Below are 24,369 nucleotides of genomic sequence, written 5' to 3' on the forward strand. Positions count from 1 at the left end.
ATTTCACAGCCCCTTGAGACTCTCCCTAAACTAATGGTCCTACTCGAGGCTTTTGGCAGAATATCGGGCTATAAGGTCAATATTCAAAAAAGTGAACTGATGCCTGTTGTTGAGGGGGCAGGCCAGGTACCCCTAGACTCATTCCTTTTCAAAATTAGTCTAAGGAAATTCAAGTATCTCGGGGTGTGGGTTACACATAGTTATAAAGATCTATACCTAGCTAATTATCAGCCCCCGTTATCTAATCTGAGGCAGGATATTGAGCAGTGGGACACCCTGCCTCTCTCCCTGGGGGGCAGAATCAATACTATAAATGCCTAATTTTTTATGTTTTCCAGTGTTTCCCAGTGTTTCTTACAAAATCCTTCTTTTCAAAACTGAACAATCAGATATCATCCTTTATCTGGAGCAAAAAGCCACCACCGATCAAAAGGCATATATTGCAGAGACCTCGAGCGAAGGGAGGGATGGCACTCCCAAACTTCATGTACTACTACTGGGCAGCTAATATAAGATCACTGTTCTACTGGATGGGGGAGAGTGCGGCAGCCCCTGGATGGACAATTATGGAAGGGGCGTCCATTGTGTCCACCTCCCCGGCGGCCCTACTTTGTGCTAAATTACCATTCGCACAACCTCTGTCTAGCTTTACCTCTAATCCAGTTGTTGTACACTCAATCAAAATTTGGAATCAGTTTAGAAGATCTTTCTCTCTTGGGGACTTGTCACTCACGGGGCCAATTGCAAATAATCATCTGTTTATTCCATCTTTGTTGGATAAGACTTTCGTTACTTGGTCTAGAAAGGGGGCTGTCTTACTGTTTGATCTCTATGTTGATAGTGTTTTTGTCTCATTCGAGCAGCTAATGCAAAAATATGACATTCCCAGATCGCATTTTTATAAATATTTGCAAATATTTATAAATATTTGTGGCCTTAAATTCAGACACCTTCCCATTGTGTCCTTCCAATTCACTGTTGGATGCAATTTTTAAATGTAAACTGACCAGGAAGCAGACAATAAGGGTTATCTATGACCTACTCGGCATGCATGATTTGTCGTCCCTAGATCTCCTTAAGAATAAATGGGAGACGGACTTAGGTGAATCAATTTCGGATAATGATTGGCGCAAAGTAATCCAGGGGATTTTCTCCTCCTCCATATGTCTCAGACATGCAGTTGTCCAATTTAAAATTGTTCACCGTCTGCATTGGTCCAAAGCTAGACTCTTGAAGTGTCACATTTCAAGTTTGGAGTTCGGAAGCAATCGCAGAATTTCAAATAGTTTATTAAACGAACAACAAAACAAAGACACTAAGATAACTTGGCATAATACTGTGACAAAACTAAACATAAACTAACAAGATCAAGAAACATGGTAACATGGAACACGGTGGTCTAAGACAAACAAAAGACAGAGAAACAGTGCAGACAATGGCTATATATACACACACACACACACAAGTGTGCTCATTAACAAACGTGAATCAGGTGCAGGTGGTCATGTGACATGTAGTGCAGTGCAGTGGCTGATGGGAACTGAAGTCCAGAGTTACCTCCTTGATATATGACAGAACCCCCCCCCAAAAACACATGCCCTCCATCTGGTGGTCCCGGCCCCCTGGGCAAAATGTCCCCAGCAAAACTAGGAGGCTAAGCGGCATCCACAGCGGAGCAGGGAGGTGGAGCGACGTTCCCGGCGGAGCAGGAAGGCAGAGCGCCGCACTCGGCGGAGCAGGAGAGCAACGCAATGTCCTCAATGGGCCTGGAGCTCAGAGCAACGTCTGCGTGGCAGGACAGCGGGACAACCTCCTCCGCAGGACAGGAGAGGGGAGCGAAGTTCTCCGCGAGGCCCGAGGGAAGCTCCAAGATTTCCGCGAGGCCATAGAGGTGAGCGAGGTTCTCCGCGAGGCCAAAGGGAGGAACGATACTCTCCGCGGAGCATGGGGGGGAAAGATGTCCTCCGTGGAACAGGAAAGGGGAGTGACATACGGCGCGCAGCAAAGAAGAGGAATGACGTCTTCAGCGGAACATGGAGGCAGAGCGACGTCCTCAGCAAAGCAGGAAGGCAGAGCGACGACCTCAGCCGAGCAGGAAGGCAGAGCGACTTCCTCAGCCAAGCAGGAAGGCGGAGCAGCGTCCTCAGCGGTGCAGGCAAACAGAGCACCGTACTCAGCGGAGCAGGAAGGCAGAGCGACGTCCTCAGCGGAGCATGAAGGCAGAGCGACGTCCTCAGCTGAAAATGAAAGCAGAGTGACATCCTCAGCTGAGCAGGAAAGCAGAGCGACGACCTCAGCTGAACTGGAAAGCACAGCGGCTTTGAGTGCGGGGTTGTTGAACAGAGGGGAGTACTTGGGTATGTCAGGACACGGAGCAACGTCTTCAGCCAACCCGGGTGACTGAGCAGCGTCCTCATCTGAACCGAAAAGCTGAGCGGCGTCCTCAGACGAGCAGGGAAGCTGACTTTCGTTCTCCGCTGACTCCGTTTGCCGAACTAGATCCATAATAGGGGAGGGAGGGTGGGAGATGGTACTAGCCCCGACCACAGACTCCCCCTTGTACCCGGACTCCTCCTCCTGTTGGCGTGACATGGTGTAGTCCTCCGTGAACATAGGAGGTAAGTTGAAGCCCAGATAATTCCTGGCGACCTGCTGCTTTCATAGCGCAGCTTGGTAATCCTCCGCCTGTTGGCGTAACGTAGCAAAGTACTCCACGAACATCGGTGGCATCCTGACGCCCCAGTTATCCATCCTGGCGATCTGCTGCTTCTGATTGTGGGTCTTTCGTTCTGTCACGTTTCAAGGTTGGAGTTCAGAAGCAATCGCAGAATTTCAAATAGTTTATTAAATGAACAACAAAACAAAGACACTAAGACAACTTGGCATAATAGTGTGGCAAAACTAAACATAAACTAACAAGATCAACAAACATGGTAACATGGAACACAGTGGTCTAAGACAAACGAAAGACAGAGAAACAGTGCAGACAATGGCTATATATACACAAGTGTGCTCATTAACAAATGTGAATCAGGTGCAGGTGGTCATGTGACATGTAGTGCAGTGCAGTGCAGTGGCTGATGGGAACTGAAGTCCAGAGTTACCTCCTTGATATATGACACGAAGATTAATTCCGACATAGATCCCACGTGTGATCGATGCAGACAGGCTCCAGCCACTCTGTTGCATATGTTCTGGACATGTCCAAAGCTGTACACGTTCTGGCAATCTGTATTTGAGATTTTCACTAAGATATTGGGAAGAGTAGTATAGCCGTCCCCTCTTATTGCGATGTTTGGGGTGACCCCTGAGAATACTCCTTTTAGATGGTGTGAGATCAGCATGATGTCCTTCTGCACTCTCCTGGCCAAGAGATTAATATTGTTTAGATGGAAGGATTCTGCTCCACCGGTGTATAGTCATTGGGTCAGGGAAGTCATGTGTCATCTTAAGTTGGAAAAGATTAGATACACTGTAAGGGGAGCAACTGGGAAATTTTATAGAATCTGGCAACCTTTTCTGTTTTTTTGTCAGAGACATGGATGCTGACAGTATTATGTGATCATTATCTATAATTTTATTTCTTTTGCTCTTTTCTATGGTGGTCTGGCTTTATAATATGTAATATGTATGTTCTATGTCTGGCACTGGGTTGGAGGGGGTGAGGGCTTTGTTCTATTTGTTTGGATTGTGTTGTATGTTTAATTTGAAAAATGCTAATAAATAAAATTTTTTTCAATTCAATTTTATTTGTACAGCACTTTTTACAATAGACATTGTCTCAAAGCAGCTTTACAGAAATATCAAAATGGTATATAGATATTAAAGGTACAAATTTATCCCAACTGAGCAAGCCACTGAGTGGCGACGGTGGCAAGGAAAAACTCCCTAAGGTGTTAAGAGGAAGAAACCTTGAGAGGAGCCAGACTCAGAAGGGAACCCATCCTCATCTGGGTAACAACAGATAGTGTGAAAAAGTTTATTATGGATTTATATGAAGTCTGTTTGGCCTTAGAAGAAGCCATAGTCCAAGCAATCTGCAATTGGAGTAGATGAGAGCTCCATCCAGTGGTAGGACATCCGAAACAGATCAGGCAGAGAGGATCAGGATCTCTAGTATCTCCATAAAATCGTGTGTGGCTCGACAGAAGGAGAGAGGGAGAGAAAAGATTATTAGGACTGTGCTTAGCATAACAGAAAGTCTAGTCAGGGTAGGCTTGAGTAAACAAATATGTTTTAAGCCTAGACTTAAACACTGAGACTGTGTCTGAGTCCCAAACACTAATTGGAAGACTGTTCCATAACTATGGGGCTCTATAAGAGAAAGCTCTTCCCCCTGCTGTAGCCTTCACTATTCGAGGTACCGTCAAATAGCCTGCATCTTTTGATCTAAGTAGGCATGGCGGATCATGGAAAACCAAAAGATTGCTTACATACTGTGGTGCGAGACCATTTAATGCTTTATAGGTTAATAATAGTATTTTATAATCATTACGAGATTTCACTGGCAGCCAATGCAGTGTGGATAAGATCGGGGTGATATGGTCGTATCTTCTGGTTCTAGTTAGGACTCTAGCAGCTGCATTCTGGACTAACTGGAGTTTGTTTATGCACCTACTGGAACATCCAGACAGTAAGGCATTACAGTAACCTAGTCTAGAGGTGACGAATGCATGAACTAATCTTTCTGCATCATGTAGTGACATTATATTTCTTATCTTAGAAATATTTCTGAGATGAAAGAAGTCTATCCTAGTAATATTATCTACATGAGCATCAAATGATAGGCTGGAGTCAATAATCACACCAAAGTCTTTTACTGCTGCACATGATGAAACAAAAAGTCCATCCAGAGTAACTATGTGATCAGAAAGCTTACTTCTAGCTACATGTGGTCCTAATACAAGTACTTCTGTCATCATAATTAAGTAAAAGGAAGTTAGTTAGCATCCGCTAACTTCCTTGAAACCATGATCAAATAAGACTTGTCTATAAAAGCCAATGATAAGTGTGAATTAGAATGAACAGCTAATTTAAACCAAGTGACTCAGCTTATGATCTCTAAGCTCTATTCAAAGTAAGAGTCAAGTGTGCATTTCTTCAAAACAACTTGCATGTAGTTATTGTTTTGAATGTGTTGAATTCAACACAACTCATGGTCAAAACCATTAATAGCAGTTAATGTTACACATGAACCTGAATTATTTCTTGAATGAAATTAATTTACTTTGTATGTTTCACTTCACTTATCATGCAGGGAGAAACAAAAATCCTCAAGCTGAAAAACCTTCGACCTCAGGACTATGCCAACTATACCTGCACTGCTTCAGTGCGCAGTGTCTGTGGCATCCCTGATAAGAGTGTACTCTTTCAGCTCACCAACACAACAGGTAAGTTTCCCCTGATGAACAGACCACTGACAAAGATACCAAGACTTCATTCAGGTTCAGTCCTGTTGTATGCTTAGTATATTGCTGGGAGATTACCTGAATGTACAAACCATTGGGTCAATGTACCCTGAAAATGCATTACTCTCAAATACAGTCATGTGAAAAAATACGTAAACCCCATGGAACTTGTTGGCTTTTTTGACATATTTGGACAAGCAAACATTTGATCCTCTTTGAAACAGCACCTATTAATAAAGTTGATACACTCTATCAAATGACACATAAAATTGACATTTTGTAGTTATTTTCCCATTTTAAATTAACAAAAAAACAAAAACAAAAAACAGATCAGTCACATGGAGAAAGTAAATACACCCCTACATTTAATACACCTTCAAATCCATATAATTTGAATCAGGTGTTGAAGACTGGCTGCCAGTGATTAGAACATGCTTATGGAGTGCAGGTATTATTTAAACCTCTTGCATCTAGTGTCTGGTGTTCCCTTTGCTATTGAGGTGTGGTGTCATCATGCCAAGATCTAAAGAGTTCTGTAAGGTCTTCAGAAAAAAGTTTGTGGATGCCACTGAGTCTGGCAAGGGATTTAAAAAATATCTCCAAATTATTCGAAAGATATCATTCCACTGAAAATCATCTACAAGTGGCGCAGATTTCAAACAACTGCCAATTTGTCCAGGACTGACTGTCCCAGCAAATTCAGCCCAAGAGCAGTCCATCTGATGCAAAAAGAAGTGTCCAAGAACCCCAAAATTTCATCACTGGATCTGCTAGTATGTTTTGCAACTGTTGGTGTCAACATGCATGCTTCTACAATCAGAAAGAGATTTGACCAGAAAGAAATTTGACAAATTTGATCTGCATGAGAGGTCTGCCAGCAAAAAGCCTTTGCTGTCAAAAAAGAACATTAAAGCAAGACTACAGTTTGCCAATGAGCATATAGGTAAAGACCAGGCCTTTTGGAATAATGTGCTCTGGGCAGACGAATCAAAGATAGAGTTGTTTAGCCACAGTAACAGCAGACATGTTTGGCTCAGACCAAAGACAGCTTTTCAGGAAAAGCACCTCATACCAACTGTGAAGCATGGTGGGGGAAATGGGGTTTGGGGTTTACATTCATTGATTCAGCTATGAGTTTTGCATCATATCAAAGAGTGCTTAAAGATAATGTGAGGCCATCTGTCTGAAAGTTGAAGTTGAACTGAAAGTGGACATTTCAGCAGGATAATGATTCTAAGCACACTGCTCAAAAAGAAGAAATGGAGGGTTATGGAATGGCCTAGTCAAAGTCAGGATTTGAATCCCAGTGAAATGTTGTAGGGGGATTTTAAACAGGCAGTACATGGAAGAAAAACATCAAACATCTTGCAACTGAAAGAATATTTAATGGAGGAATGATAAAAAAAATTCACCAAGACAAAGTCAGAGACTCGTGGACAATTATGCAAAATGCCTACAATAAGTTATTTCTGCAAAAGGGGGCAATACTAGCTTCTGAGGCCAAGGGCGTACTTACTTTTTGGACATTTTCACTTCGGGGTGTACTCACTTTTGTTGCCAGCGGTTTAGACATTAATGGCTGTGTGTTGAGTTATTTTGAGGGGACAGTAAATTTACACTGTTACACAAGCTGTACACTCACTACTTTACATTGTAGAAAAGTGTCATTTCTTCGGTGTTGTCACATGTATGTGTGTGTATGTATATATGTATATATATATATATGTATATGTATGTATATACACACACACACACACACACACATATATATGTTTATGGCCAAAGTTTACATACTACATCTAGGCTCAGTTTTTCACAACTCCAAACATTTCATGTTACCATACCTTTACTTCAGCAGGTCAAATAGGGTATCTGCTTTGTTTCCCATGTACTGTTAATTTGTAAGCCATTTTTTAAATTTGGTCTTAGTCCTGTGTCAAATGTCCTTGATAGTTTTTTATCATATTTAGTCAACCTTATCTTGTTTTTTTCTTATCCTGGCCATGTTCGTGTTATCTTAATAAAAAAAAAAACCCACAAGTTTTTTTAGTCTAGTTTTAGTCAATGAAAACTGTTGACATTTTAGTTTGGACTGGAGTATAACTATAATATAAATATATATATAAATATAAACACCTCTATAATATATATTACACGTACACAATGTACCATAGTATTACACAATATGCTTTCTTGATTATCAAGAAGGTACATGAAAGGCCAATGAACAACATTCATGAATTATTTTTGGCACAAAACAAAGTGTTCATCCATCCTCATCTTCCATAAGATGACCCTCTGCCCTCGCACTCCTAGCTTTTTTTTTACCAAGTGGTCCAAAGTACTTTAATGCTTAATTTACTATATATATATATATATATATATATATATATATATATATATATAATGTAATCTTTTTCATCCTGTCCAACTGACTGTCTCTCTCCCCTTCAAACTCTTCTCACTCTTTCTTACCTTTTTTGACTTATCAACAAAAATGTGAGTGACAGCCTGACAGAGTCAGTACAATAAAAAAAATTCAAGTGGTACAGTAAAAGCCCATAGTGGCTTGAGAATCTGCATAAATGACAGTTAAAACACTTTACAAACATTACATATCTCTCTATGTAACTATTGACCAAGTTTCTTTTTGTAATAAACATGTAGGCTAACATAACTGTGCATATAAAACTTTGCAAGCTATGATAGTGAAAATAAATCAAGATGTTCAAAATAGATTAAACCCGGATCATTTTAGGTATGTCCATGCAGCTTTATCCATATCAAAGTTTCTACTATCCTATCTGTTAAAGTAACTGTTTCTGTTTAAGATATATCGGCTACGTTAAGTCTCCGTTAACTTACCTGAGGTGGTCTGATCAGTCCTGTGAGGATGCGTGATGACAGAGAAGTGTTCCCATTGGCTGCAGCCTGTAGGTATTACGGCCAATCACAAAAGTCAACATTGCACAACCACACACAGAGAATTCCAGCTACACTTATGGGCAGAACTCGCAGTTATGTGCAGAATTCGCAGTTATGTTGGGAACTCGCTTTTGTAGTCTTTTGCATGGATAAAAGATAGAAACCCTCTTCATTTTCCCCCAAAAATATAGCCAGTTTGAACTGGAACGCCATCCCCAGTTGAAATTCATTCCCTGAACTCAGTCCCCCTGCATCCCCCCTATTTCCAGCACTGACTCTAGCCAAATGTTAGCTTGAAAGGTACTCCCCACTGTGTTTGCTTATTGATATGCCGCGCACAGCACAGGAAAGGAAACTGACACTCATGCCATCCAATGAACAGGATATTTGGATTGTAATTTAGATAAAAAAAAACAGTCTATAATATTTCGTCTCCTCTTTTTTTGTGGAGATTTTGGTAAAGTTTTTATTTTTTTAAACTACATTTAAAACAATATTCACATCAACAATATTGCATGTTGATATAGTCACAGTTAGTGTTTAATGACATTGGTGCCGTTGCATCGTAGTCATGGAAAAAAGGTCATTGAGGAACATTTTTTGTCATAATTCACAATATCAGAATTCCACTGGGCCAACAGTTTACATACACCAAGTTGACTTCTCCCTATCCATCTGGGAGATTCCAGAAATATTTGTAATGACTTTTAGAAGGTTTTGGTAGGCCAATTGTCATAATTAGGTGTTAATTGGGAGTGCACCTGTGAGTGTATTTAAATCCAGTGCCTTTGATACCATGGGAAAATCCATGAAGCTCAGCCAACACCTCAGAAAAAAAATTGTGTATCTCCAAAACTCCTTAGGAGCAATGTCCAAACAATGGAGAATACCATGAGCATATGTAAACAGTTATATGTAAATATAAAACCTGGGATCCATAGCTCTTTTATTTGACACTGCATCATTCAGGAAGGAGGCACAATTTAACTTCCAGGAATAAATGAACTTTGGTCCAAAATGATCAACTGAACCCCAAGAAAACAACAAAGGAACTGGTAAAGGAGTTGGAAGCATCAGGTACCATAGCATGTACATCCACCACATTGAGCCATGGCCTGAAAGGCTCTAATGCAAGGAAGAAGCCCCTATTCCAAGACCAGCATGAAAAAGCCAGACTAAACTTTGCAGGAGGATTATCTCGAGATGGATTATCCAGAAATACTGAAGCAAAACTTCAAGACATCAGCTAGAAAGTTAAACCAGATAGTGAATGTATTGAAGTGGCCATCACAAAACCCTGAGTCCCATAGAATAGAGGCCCACAAACCTGATTGATTTACACCATTTCATTTACACAAATGAACACAAATTCCAGGAATATTTTGAGAAGCTTGTGGAAGGCTACTCCAATAGTGAGTTGGCTACTCCAAAAGTTAAGCATTCTAATTGTTGATCTGTTGTGGTTATATTATTTACATGGTCAGTTATCACATTCACTGTCTTTAAATTAATAGTCTGAATTTATTGCCTAATATTTTCAATTTTGTCATTGAAAAAATTAATAAAAAGTCATCACTACTACATACTGATGGTGTGTATAATTCTGTGTTGGTCTTATTCCTAGTTAATTTTGCTATAGTATTTAATATGAATCTTTCTTATTTTTGTTGTCTTCAAATTAGGGTAGAGAATGCAGATTTAGCAATTTATAGCTAAGAAGGCTATTGCAACTTTCGGTTGAAACTGCAGAAGTCGGTTGCAACTGCAGAAGTCTTTAATGGATAACTAAAAAACAAACAAAAGACAAAAAAACTATGGGAAGACAGGGCAAGGCAAGGGAAATACAAGATGAAAATAAAAACTACTCAGTGCAAATATAGGTGTGCACATACAAGGAAGGAAGTGGGGCATACAACAAAGAAAGAACTTCAAAAATGTCCTCAGCTGCGCAGGGACGTGAAGTGACACCCCCAGCCTAGCAGGGGGGTTCGGGGAGGTTTAATGTCCATGTGGTGAAACCTTCCATGCAATTTGGAATATTACCAAGTTAGTTTGACGCTTTACTTTCTAATTTTAGAGTGGTCTGTTCTAAGGTGTATGTGTGTGTGTGTGTGTGTGTGTGTGTGTGTGTGTGTGTGTGATCATTAGATCATTATACCAGGGTGCCTATTTTTCTTATTAGTTGTTTTTATTCTAGAGTGTAGTGTAGTGGACTCTAAGTATTCAGTTACCTGATCAGGTTCTGTAGGGTTACACAGTGATCCCATCAGGGTTATTAACTCTGGGAGATTATTGATAATGTGCAGTAAATTTTAAATATTGAATACGAATGTCAGTATTAAATCAAGTGTGTCCACTGTTATGAGTGGGTCTTTTGTTCTGATTACCCTCTACTGAATCTAGAATTGACAAACACTGTTCTCAGAGGGTCTTGCAGATTACCAAAATGAATATTAACATCTCCAACAATTAATCAGTCAGTTTAGCCTGCTTGTCTGCTCCCTTGGTGCAGAAAAGTAGAAGAAAAACACAGAAAAGTACGCACTAATTGACTTAACACAGGAAATGTATAGTAACATGAAATGTGTGTATCTGTCAAAAATTTTATTTGAATGTCTTTAGCCTTTGGCCTCAACTGTACAACTGGTGCTTGAAAGTACTAATACTAGTTCGTTGAACTTCCTTTTGTATGTACAGGATGATACAAATGCCTCAGTCCACATCTGAGAAAAACTTAATTTAATCAATTATTTAACTCAAGAAAACATCATGTTTTGTATTTCCTATATTTTATGCTAGTTGGAAAATCAACATAAGAATTGAAATATATCAGAATAAAATGCTTATCCTCATTTAGGCCTCTAAGTGCAAATTTCATGATAAATACCCATGTTGTGATGACTAGACAAACTGCAAATAGTTGAAGAAACTCCTAAAAACTTTTGTTTAGTTATGACAAAAATTTACTCAAAATATAATTTTCTATATACTATATAATGCAAAGAATAAGAGATAAACATAAGCATCTAGACAAGTACAGTGCTATGAAAAATTATTTTCCCCATCCTTATTTCTTTTGTTTTTGTGTATCTCTCATACTAAATAGTTTTAGATCTTCAAACAAAATACAACATAAAACAAAGTCAACCTGAGTAAACACATAATGCTGTAAATATTTATTTATTTAAATATTTATAAAAAAATATATATGTATTAAAGCAAAAAAGATATCCAACACCTATCAGCAATGTGAAAAAATAATTGCCCCCTTAAACTTAAAATCTGTTTGTGCAACCTTTAGCAGCAATAACTGCAACTAAACAAAATTATGTGTAGTGGAATCAGCTTTTTTAAGCATACTGGACCAATTGTAAAATAATGTTCTGTGCTTGTTTTCTAACTAGCATCTCCAAGTATTAAGCTGCTAGTGGAGGATCCCATAGTGGCCAACCCAGGACAGACACTGACACTTGTGTGCATAAGCACAGGTGGAGAGCCTATGCCAGTCCTGACATGGGTACGTCATGGTGAGAAACTCCCTCAAAATAGCCTTCTGAATGGCGGCACTCTTACTATACCTGCCATCAGCACAGAAGAAACAGGCATCTACAGTTGCGTTGCCAGCAACAATGTGGGAAACCCAGCCAAGAAATCCACCAACATCATTGTTAGAGGTATGTGCCCAGGATCTCTATCCATGGAATTTTAAAATACTCTTGTCAAAATTGTCATTCTGCAGTATCACAATTTCTGCAATGCAAGTATATCCTTCAGATATTTTTTTTCTGTGTTATTATTAGAGAGATTACATGAAGAACAAAAAGTTTCATGGTTGAAAAATAATATTTAGTTTTGATTCAGTGTTATTATTTATGTGCAGAAGTTCAGCAAATTAAAAGTAGTACAGGTTGACCATATTCTAGTTTTCCAAAAAGAGGACACCTTTTTTTTGGGTGGAGAATGGGGGTGTCTTAATAACATTCAAAACAGTGCTACTATGAATGCAGACTTTAATACACTGAAAAAGACACACTATTACCATCACGTAAATATATATAGATGTCACGAGTGTACCTTCTGCCATCACTCACACATTTAAATGACCACGTAATACAAAGAAATGTGATAACATGAAATTAAAAATGACCTTATATGGCCATGGGCATTGTTTCAAAAAAGAGGACGCATGTTCACCCTAACAAAAGCATTTCAGGGAACAATTTGTATTAATTTCATGGACCAGGATCAATATTAATGGACCAGGAGGTTGCTCATGTGAGCCATGACTGCCAGGAGAGAACCAGAGCTATAATCAAGCAGCTGTCTATATTGTGTTATGTCAAAAGATTAATTTCTTTTATTTTATATGAAAAAATGGTAATCCTGATAGTATTCCCATTTTTTAAGAAATGTACCTGTAATCTGATTACTTTGTTTTTTGACATAACTGTAATGGATTACAGTTACCAGTTTTTTGTATCCTGATTACGTAACGCCGTTACATGTATTCCATTACTACCCAAGCCTGCTCTCCTGCTATTCACACACTCATTTTGACAGAGACAGCTCCGGTCCACTTTTCAGACTCCAATAGCAACTTTTGTTTTCTCAGAAAAGCACCTAGCCTCAAATCTAGCAAACTTCTGGGCAAACCTTAGCTACTTTTTGTAGCCAGTACTGCCTGCATATGCAAGGTTTTGCTTTCCCGCTGCTAGTACACCTCTCTCTGCGGCTACTGTGTTCAGTGAGTGTCAGAGAGGAGCAGCACATTAATTGCTTCTAACGTACTCTCCGAGTGGTCATTTTACATATAGCCAAAATCACAGCACAGCTGTTGCCTTTAACTTATGTGTCTGCTGATTTTATCAGAGGACATTGTTGTTATAACATCAGGATTTTAGAAGTGCAGAGCAGCATCTTGAAAATGGCTTGGAAGTGATTGCTGTTTAACATGTAGTCTTAATGGGCTGCATTTCAGTCACTATTTCGTGCTCGTTCCATGGAAAAACGGAAAAAAAGAAAAGAAAGAAGTGTGAAACATTTTTTATGTAATATATTGATGATTTCTGTGCAAATATTGTGGAATGTATTGATGATGATTTTTATGCAAATATAACAAAGCTGAGCGAAACTCATTTTTCTTCATGCCATTATTTGGTGTTATTTTGCATGTATATAACCAGTGGCTTTTAGAGCTTATTTGGGTTTCTTTTTATAAATTTTGACAGGCTTTCTCCTGTATGGTGCCCAAATAATTTAATTTAATCAAATTTATTTAATTATTGATTAAAATTGTTTCCTGGGAGCCGCCACCATTACAATGGTGTCAAAAGCTGCACTTACTTCAAGCAACACAAGCAAGGAGACACATGCCTTACTGGAGGCTAGTAGTAGGTCATTTACTACTTTAACCAGCACTGTCTCAGTACTGTGATGAGGCCTAAATCCTGACTGAAAAGGCAATGCCACCAAATATTAACAAAGTGTACATAAACTGACCCACTGAAAATCTGTTGTAGTAAATAAAAGCTGAAATACATCTGCTATTATTTTGTAATTACCTCTTAGGGAAATAGATAAATGTGAGGTAAAAATGTCAAGCAGATAGAAATAAATATGCAGGAAACTGTATACAGTACAATAAATAGTACTTAATATGCAGGAAAATAAATAAACAGGACAGAACATGGGCTGTAAACTATTGTGTAATGTAGCAGCACGAGCAGCAATATTGGCAGCAAAAATGTTCCATAATATAAAAGTTACTGAAGCAGCTATGTAAAGTGCAGCATGCAATGGTACTGAATCTTACTGGGTTAGGTGTTTGACTAGCCCAGGTGAGCATTGGGAGGCAGCAGGGTGTTGAGTAATCTGACCCCCTCAAGAAAGAAACTGTTGCAGAGTCTGCTGGTTGTGGCATGTATGCTCCTGTACCTTCTGCCAGATGGCAAGAGGATCCTCCACAATACTGGTGGGTTTGTGGATGCAGCAGTTGTTGAATGAGGTGTTGATGTTGGAGAGAGAGACTCCGATGATCTTTTTGGCTGTTCTTACAATTCGCTGTAAGGTCTTGTGGTCGGAGGCTCTGCAGTTCCTGTACCACATGGTGAGACAACTGGTCAGGGGACACACTATCGTCCCTCTGTAGAAGGAAGTGAGGATCGGAGGGGGGAGTTTGGCTCTCTTCAGCCTCTGCAGAAAGTGGAGGAGCTGCTGGACCCTGGCTAGGCAGGTGGTGTTGAGAGTCAGTGTTGACAGTCTTGTGCACACCAAGAAACATGGAGCGTTTGACTCTCTCCACAGTTCTTCCATTGATGTGCAGTGGTGAGTGGTCTGCTTGGGTCTTCCTGAAGTCGACAATCATCTCTTTAGTCTTATCAACATTAAGAGATAGATTGTTGTCGCTACACCATTCTACAAGTTAGTTCACCACCTCTCTGTATGCTGGCTCATCATTGACTACGTTTACATGCACATCAAATTCTGTTGAATTGTTAACAGATGCTTCTGCCTACAGCTCCATGTGGACTGAACATGCGCATATATCTCCTTTCAGTGGATTTTCTGAAAAATGTGTTTACATGCAACAAATTTCCAGTTATGGAATTGGGGGAATCAGAATATCATCTTAATCTGAATTGGGCAATCAGTCTGCGGTCATTTACTAATACTAATTAGTAAATATTCTAATACTAATTAGAATATTGCCAAATTCCAGTTAATTTCAGAATATTGATATGCATGTAAACGTAGTCAATGTTGCTGATGAGGCCCATGACTATTGTGTCATCAGCAAACTTGATGATGTGATTAGGACTGAACTTTGCAGCACAGTTATGAGTCAGCAGTGGACTGTGCACACAGCCCTGGGGGTCACCACTGTTCAGTGTGGTGGTGCTGGAGGTGGAGTTGCTGATCTTGACAGACTGGGGTCTTCCAGTCAGAAAGTCCAGGATCCAGTTATACAGGTAAGTGGTTAGACCCAGCAGGCTCAGCTTTATAGTAACCTTTTTGTTTAGATGGGTCAGAGAAAGATGGATGGTAGCAGATATGGCATCCTCCCATATGTTGATGTCTGTGAGGACATCTGCAAGCTGATCAGCATATTCCCTGAGCACCTGGCCAAGTATTTTGTCAGGACCTGCAGTTTTCCGTGGGTTAACTCTGGACAGAGGTTTCCTGACATCTACTGCAGACAGACAACATGCTTGGGAGTTGGGGTGGTCTTCCACACTGGCATGTTGTTCTGGGCTTCGAACTATGCGTAGAAATTGTTCAGTCTATCTGGGAGTGAGGTATCATCATCACAGACAAGTGGTGTAGCTTTGTAGTCTGTGATGGCCTTAATGCCTTGCCATATACGCCTTGTGTATTTGGTGTTTATGAAGTGACTGTAGATTCTTTCTGCATAGTTGTGCTTTGCCTCTCTGATAGCCTGGGACAGATTGGCCCTTGCTGTGGGGAGGGCTGCCTTGTCATCAGACCTAAAGGTAGTGACTTGGGTTTTCAGCAGGGAGCGCACTTCAGCAATCATCCATGTTTTGTTGTGATGGTCTTGAAGGAAGTCACATAATCTATGCTTTTGCTGATGTAGCCAGTCCCTGATACTGTGTATTTCTCCAAGTCTGTGGTGTAGTGGTATGTAGCCTCTCTGAACATATTCCAGTCTGTGTGCTCAAAACAGTCCTGAAGTGCTGATGTGGTTCCCTCAGACCAGGTTCTCACCTGTTTCAGAACCGGTTTGGCACGTTTCAGAAGTGACCTGTATGCTGGGATTAGCATAACAGAGATGTGGTCCGAGTAGCCAAGGTGGGGGCAGGGTGCAGCCTTTAAGCACCGTGAATGTTGGTGTAAACGAGATCTAAAGTGTTTGTACTACGGGTTGCAAAATGAACATGCTGGTGGAATTTTGGCAGCACTGATTTCAGATTTGCGTGGTTAAAGTCTGTCGTGGTATGCTGTGTGTAGGTTACTGATAGCCCTGTAGAGTTCACTTAGCACTTCCCTCACGTTACCGCCAGGTGGAATGTACACCGCAACAATGTGCACGGTGGTAAACTCTCCGGGCAGGTAATATGGCCGGCATTTCACAGTCGTAAACTCCACCAGGGATGAATAGTAGCTTGAAACCACAACAGCATTCCTTCACCATTCTTTGTTTATGTAAATACACAGACCACCACCACATGTCTTACTGGACAGTGCTGGTATCCTTTCAGCGCGATATGTGGTTAGCCCTCTAGGATTTTGCGATTGCAGAAATTAATGTAAAATCAGGCACAACTTCACGATATTCGAAGGAGCTTGCAATTATTCATTTGGGCAAAGACGCATCATGTGACATCATCACAACACGCATTTAGCCAAAGCCCTCTTTGACTGATGTGTGTTGATGTTGATGTGCATTGAACATAAGTTGGTAAATGAGGTCTCATTCACCAACAAACATTACTATGAAAGACAATTTCTTGCAATTGCAATTTTGGCAATTCAGATCATTTGCTGCAAAAAAAGCACAAAAAAAAAAAATGCAAATTTTGAAAAAAGCCACAAAAGATCAAGCATTTTTGGCTGCAACAATCACAAAAAACTCCACAGAATCCTGTATGGACTTTTGAATGGCTGTGTTTGGAATGCTGTCATTGAGCCATGTTTTTGTAGCTGTAGTCTGAGTAATTCCAGTTTATTGTCATGAGAGCGAATATTGGAGAGGAGAATGGATGGTAGAGCTGGACACCTAGGGTTAGCCTTTAGCATAGCACGGATGGTGGCTCGCTTTCCACGCTTTTGCTGCCTCTCACACCATTTCTGCCACCCTCTCTCCTGGCCAGTGGCATCAGGCAATACCGTTGTCCCAAGGCCTGGTTTGCATAACAGCCCGAACCTGCATAGCTCTTCCCGCAGTCCATCAATTATTCCTCCTGGGCTTTGTTCTCCAATGTTTGGCGATAATAGACCAGTGCTTCCTATGTAAATCTGTTTAAATCGTTTCACCATATTAGTGGACCTGAAGTGGCCACTGCGTGCTACTACGCTGCCATCATGAATCAGTACTTTCAACAGGCTTCTCAGTGGGTGCTTCACTAAGGAGAGCAAAGCTGTTTGACATGTGAAGCAAATTTGATGTTGATGGCCACCACTTGCTGTCTTTTGAGAAAAATAAACAAAAGCGGCAGAAGAAGAAAGTTAAAAATACAATAAATGAAAACAATAACACAAATATATGGATGAAAAAGAAGAAAACGGTAATGTTTAAATGCCGACACAGGCAAGGCACTCTCTGCAAATGATTTGAAAACAGGAACTAGGTCACTACTATGCCAAGTGACAGTGATCTGGAGGAATTTCATGATTAATGATCAAACAAAAGCAAACTGTGCTCTGCAAAAATATCAAGAGAAGGAACTTCAGCATCATCTCACAATACAAGTACACTGATAAACCATCATAAAAAACTCAGCATAAGGAGTTTATTGCTAACAGCACACAACAGCAAATTCTGCAGGCTAGGCAAGAAGAAACCGTTTACAGGCAACATTACGTGAGTGTAAACCGTCCTTATCCTGTATATTGTTCTTGATGATCAGCCACTCTCTGTCACTGACAATAAGAGATTCAGATGCAAGCAAAACAATAGCTGCTGTACTGAAGCATTTTTTAAAAATTTAAAAATAATAAGGGAAACAAAACCTCTTCTTCTCCACTGCAACCCTACTCAATCCAAGTAATGTAGCTAGCTAATGCATTCATTTACAATCAACTCACTAATGTTATAAGGAATGTGTCTAGTAGCCTAGTGCATGAGCATACACATGCGGTTTTCATGATCACTATTTAATGCATCAAAACCTAGATGGAGCTTAATAAAATATTTACTGAATATTAAAATAAAATGATAAGATATTAACCCTGATTCATATTAAAGGCCAATATTTTTACATTTAAAATATATATTTTTTTAATATTAAAGGCCAGTAAAGGACAATAGGCACTGGCACCTAGCTCTCAAACCAGGATTTTCCCATTAATTTTCCCATTCATATTAAACAGTTAATATCTCTCTCTCTCTCTCTCTCTCTCTCTCTCTCTCTCTCTCTCTCTCTCTCGCAACAAAAAAAATGCAAGAAGCATAGTCAGAGGCACTAACAGCACATTAAATTCATTAGATGTGCACAATGATTTGTGTTTTGGGTTGTTATTGTCTTGTTATTATCACATGAACCTGCAGTTTTAACAGTGGTGTGTAGATCTTTACTATCCACTGTACAGGATATGGATATTTATAGGACATTTGATCCATAGGACAGATTTGTCCGGATAAAAAGCTGTAATGCTTTAATCCAATCCCTCTCTTGCATTTGAGGTTTAATAGGACTTGCCAGAGGTTCCATCCATCAGCCTTTAGTTATGGAAAGCCGCTCATTTTGTGGAGGTAATCCATGATATTATGTGGGAAACATGGACATGGAATGTAACTGCAGTGCTATATGATTGACTCTGTAACTTATTGTATTGAGCCCTGTCTCCTCTCATCAAGTCTCATCTTTACATTGTTTTACCAAATATATTATTATAATTACAACATTAATCACACAGTAATTTTGCAGATCAGTGGATAGTAACACTTCCCATAATGAGATTTTTAGACTATAAGAGGGGGAGTTTTATGAGCCAGACTGCTTTGCTGCTGCACAGATGACAGAATCTCCTTTGCTGGGCAAAATAAGTGATGACTGAGAATAAAACTACAGTATATTACATGGAAGGATTGTAAACTCCAGTAATCTCGCTCCATGCTGCTAGCCACCTGTGCTCAGCTCAGCAAGGGTGCTTATTTGAAATGTTTCCATGTCCTCATGAGACAGATGAAGTAACGCAGGTAGCCAGATAAGGTAATGCAGCAGGGCAGTGCTACTACATGATCAACAGAAAAGATAAAAAAAGAAAAGATATGTCTGATCCAGTGGATATCTGAAGAATATATATATATATATATATATATATATATATATATATATATATATATTGCTTTCTCTTTGCAACCCTGCAATGCAGACCATTGTTGTTCCATGTTCTCCTGATAGTCTGCTCATGAACATTAACATTAGTCAATGTGAGAGAGACCTTTAGTTGTTTAGAAGTTACCCTGGGTTCCATTGTGTCCTCGCAGAGTATTTCACGTCTTGCTCGTAGAGTGATCTTTGTTGGACGACTACTCCTGATAAGGGTAATAATGGTCTTGAATTTTCTCCTTTTGTCCACAGTCTGTCTGACTGTGGATTGGTACTGTAAATCTTTTTTGTAAATCAAGTTTTGTAACTGTTTCCACCCTGATGAGCATCAACAATTTTTTTCTGAGGTCCTCAGAAATCTCCTTTGTTTGTGCACATCCACAAACATGTGCTGTGAAGATCAGACTTTGACAGACCCCTGTTTAAATAAAACAGGGTGCTCACTCGCACCTCACTGTTATCCCATTGATTGAAAACACCTGACTCTAATTTCATCTTCAAATTAACTTCTAATTGGTTTGCATATTTTTGTCACTCTCAGATATATTACAGTAATACTGGATTGGAAATGTACTGTAATAAATACAGTACAATTGAGTGCAATACAGTACAGTACATTTGGAAGTACATTTGAATAAATGTATATAAACTATTAATATACTGAAGAAAGTAAATTTAATTGGCATGTAGTGTATTATTAATATGTGTATTATTTAAAAATTCAATGCAATGAATTTCAAAGTATTCTTTATAAAAATTTAGGAAGTACACATCAGTAAATATACTTTTTTTTACATACTGAAACATGCTTAAACAAATGTATACTCAGTCCCTCCAGGATTGTGCAATTTTGCGATTGCAGAAATTAACGCAAAATCAAGGAAATTTTGCAATATTTGCACGAGTTCGCATTTTTAAAAAAAATTAATTCAGACCAAGCAGATAAACTTCATGCATTTGCAATTTTTCCAATTCAAGTTGTGTCACAAATTTAGAAAAAGGCAGCAGAAAAATCAAGCATTTTGGGCCGCAACAATCACAAAAAACTCAGGGCTAGTGCGGCAGACTAAGTGTCCATTTGCAGGAAGTTTATCACAAAAGCAGGACAAAACAATTAAGGTCGGCACCAAAACATGATAATCCAAACCCCTGTAGTCAAAAAACAGGGCTAGGTCAAAATACCAAAAATATGAAATCTCAACAGGAGGCAAAGCCAAAGGCAAACTCTGACTGAATAGACTCAATAGTCCTTGTGACTTTTACAGTGTGGTGAAAGGAAACCAAAAGTGGAATTGAAGAAGTGGTTAGAATTTGAGGGTCTGGGTCTGGAGGGTCTGAAATGAGATGTCCAGGCTATATATAACACTTGTCAACTTAAGTGTGTTAAGTGTGTAAAAAGACATTTAGATGATCAATTAGTAGATCAAATAAGTGCACTTCAGTTATTCATCTAAACACAAGCAGGATTCATCAACTGGCAGACCATGGCCATATCTTGCTATGGGGTGTGTTTTTTAAAGCCAAAAGATACTATTTCATGCTTAAATAAATTTCAGATTTATTTTTGTTTAACTGAGGCTTTTACTTACCTTTTCTGGTGGTACCACAAGTTTAATTACTTTGTTAATTGATTTGGATTGAGTGAATTCCTTTAAATAAACTTGTTTGGTGGACACACTCTCAGAAAGGATGTGTTAATATCCTACACACTATTAGGGTTGTTCTTGTTATATACATGGATATTAAAAGTCTACACATCCCTGTTAACATGGCAGGTTTTTGTGATGTAGCCTAAAAAAAATTAAACAAAAATAAATCATGTCAGAATTTTTTCCACCCCCAGTGTAAAATTATAACAAAAATTCAGTGAAAAACAACCAAACATTTTAGGGAAAAATAGGAAAAACAAACAAGTTACAACAATGTGTTTGCATAAGTGTGTACACCAGGGCATGAAATTAGCACCCGTCAAATGCGGGTGAATTGTCGGGAAGTGGCGTGTAAAATTGTCTGGTGGGCCACTTTGGTGGCTAGATTTCTCGCACAAGTAGGGCTTACAAAAGCCCTACTTTAGTTGTACCTGTTCCTCCCTCAATGTTCATGATTACCATTGGCTGTACAAACATTAAACATCACTCTGAAAGTGGAAGCGAAGAAAAAGCAAAAACTGTGTGAAATTGGCTAATTGTCTGTTGTTATTATATAATAATAATAATAATAATAATAATAATAATAATTATTATTATTATTATTATTATATATACTACTATATAATATTATATGTAGGATAATGATTAATGTCTATAGTAACTGGTGACTACACATAATATCTAAGTTCATAGCTAAATGATTATTGTCTATAGTGCAGTTTCAACATACATATACATATATATAAAGTACATATACAGTACTTTAACATACAATATACATATACATATATATAACATACAACACACACACACACACACACACACACACACACACACACACACACATATATATATATATATATATATATATATATATATATATATATATATATATATATATATATATAAAGTACATATACAGTACTTTAAAACTGAATCTGGTGTGTAGACATAACGCTGATAAATAATTAGGTTATGACCTAATTATTAACACTGATAAATAATTAGGTCATAGGCTAATGATTAATATCAGTTGTACACATACACTTTAAATCTAAATCTGGTGCATTCCCATAATTGCATATATATGCAATTCAGAGTAAACATGACATTTTTACAGATAATACCCTTCAAATAGTCATCCAAATCATTCAACTGCCTCTAGGTGGTGCATCTATAAGGAAAATAGGTAATATATTCACTTCAGAAACCATTCAGAAAAAAATAGAAGCATCTATACATTTTTCACAAGAGATACATGTGTTTTGCCTTGTGTGTTATCCAACTTTTTTCAAATTGAAAAAATATATATATAACGTGCAATTATATTTGCAATGTCTGTCACGATCCTGATTGTCACAAACACCCTATGAATGCAACTAGATGTCCAGAGTGTCGTAGATTATGTATATCACAATACTGTTTTGACAGGCATAAAGCAAAGCTTCAATTGAATGAAGGCGAATATGCTATGTCTGAAATGGGTTTCTACAGCAGTAAATGTAATTGTGTGATACCTGAGAAACTTTTAAATGTAAAGAACACGTGTGCTCTGATTCCAAGTGTGGCGAAAAAGTCGATGCAGATATTGAGTGCATCCATGTACTAAACTACCTGGACGATTGGTTAATTCTAGCACGATCCAGGGAACTGGTGATTCAATTTCTTCCTCAATTGAGAGGTCACCATGTGTTAGTTGTGACAGACAACACAGCGGTGGTCACATATATCAACTACCAGGGAGGATTATGTTCGCGCCCCCTGTTCAGGCAGGCGCAACTAATTCTACTCTGGGCAGAGGAAAAGTTTTTGTCAGTGAGTGCAATGTACATTCTGGGCAATTGGAATGTGGGGGCAGACATCCTGTTGAGGCAGGGTCTGAGGCCCAGGGTCTGGTGGCTCCATCTACAAGTGGTGGAGTCCATATGGTGGAGGTTCGGCCAAGGCCGAATGTGTTCGCCTCCAAAGAGACAACACGCTGCCTGCTGTGGTTTGCCCTCATTCCTCCCACACAATTAGGGCTGGACGCCATGGTGCACATGTGGCTGAGGTCACATCTGTATGCTTTTCCCCCAATCGCTCTGCTCCCACAAGGACTAGCGAGAGTTTGCCAAGACCATCTACAGCTGCTGCTAGTAGCACCTTTTTGGCCAGCTCGAATATGGTTCTCAGAGACAATATCCCTGCTAGACAGCACTCCTTGAGAGAGTCCCATCGGCAGGGATCTACCGTCTCAAGCCAGAGGGCTGATTTATCACCCTCGGCCAGAACAATGGAAACTGTGGGTCTGGCCCCTGATGGGCACCAGCTCATAGATTCTGGTCTCACAAATGATATTGTACACAGTAAAATCCCTATTGTTGAATTAACACCCAGAGTGTTTATATATAAGCACTGTAGGGTGTGAATTCAACACTGTGGGTGTTAAATAAACACTGGTGATTTTGCTGTGTAGAGACCATGTTGGAGTGCTAGAGCACCATCCACGAGGAAATTGTATGCGCTCAAGTGGCAACTTTTTGTCTAGTGGTGTGAGGAACTTCCGCTATACCCATTGAACTGCGCAGTAGCTACAGTCCTAGAGTTCTTATAAAGACGTTCCTCAGCAGGGTTAGTTTCTCCTTCAAACAGGGTCTACGTGGCCACCATTTTGGCCAGCCATGCCCCAATTGATGGAGCCTCTGTGAGGCAACATCCTCTAACTTCAAGGTTTATGCATGGTGTTAGGTGGCTGAGGCCCAGCTGTAGACCACGCATACCTTCCTGGGACCTTTCTATGGTCCTGGAAGGTCTGTCAGGTGCCCCATTGCGTGCTTAGATTCAGCCTCTAAGAAGCTTCTGACTCTAAAGGTAGATCTTCTTCTGGCCCTAACATCTCTCAAGCAAGTAGGAGATCTACAAGCTCTCTCTGTTGCCCCTTTCCTGCCTTGACTTTACCGCTGAATTAGCCAAGGCCTTCCTGTATCCTAGGCCGGATTATATTTGCGTTTACGTCTATTCTAGACGTTGCATAGCTTTGTCATATTTTGACATGCCTGTGAATTGCGTCTTCGCTTCAGATAATAGAGGCTGATGGCGCGGTTCACAGGTGTCATTTATATAATATGCGATGCACTTTGCCACGTCACCTGATCATGGCAGGCCTATAACGATGTTACACTAGCTTCAGATACCAGTCATGCGCGAGGGCGCTTCCCACAGTGTTAAGCTAAGCAACGTCTCGTTCCTTTCTAAAGGAACAGGGTTAACCCAGACGTTTTCAATCCTGGTTCTGGGGACCCACCACTCTGCACATTTTGTATGTCTCCTTTATTTAACACACCTGATTCAGATCATCAGCTCGTTAGGAGAAAGATTCATGAACTGAGCTGAGTG

The 24,369-nt window shown here is 39.5% G+C and overlaps 1 protein-coding gene across 1 annotated transcript in view; it reads left to right on the top strand.

Moving 5' to 3' along the window:
• The window catches only part of mdga2a (MAM domain containing glycosylphosphatidylinositol anchor 2a), a 192,628-nt gene that overhangs the window by 72,985 nt on the left and 95,274 nt on the right, over nucleotides 1-24,369 (top strand). The window contains exons 5-6 of the mRNA XM_053633356.1: nucleotides 5,258-5,390; nucleotides 11,738-12,007. Coding sequence (XP_053489331.1) covers nucleotides 5,258-5,390; nucleotides 11,738-12,007 — 403 coding nt within the window. The remainder of the gene's footprint in view (nucleotides 1-5,257; nucleotides 5,391-11,737; nucleotides 12,008-24,369) is intronic.

This window comes from Ictalurus furcatus, chromosome 9 (genome assembly GCF_023375685.1).
Source record: "Ictalurus furcatus strain D&B chromosome 9, Billie_1.0, whole genome shotgun sequence".
NCBI lineage: Eukaryota > Metazoa > Chordata > Actinopteri > Siluriformes > Ictaluridae > Ictalurus > Ictalurus furcatus.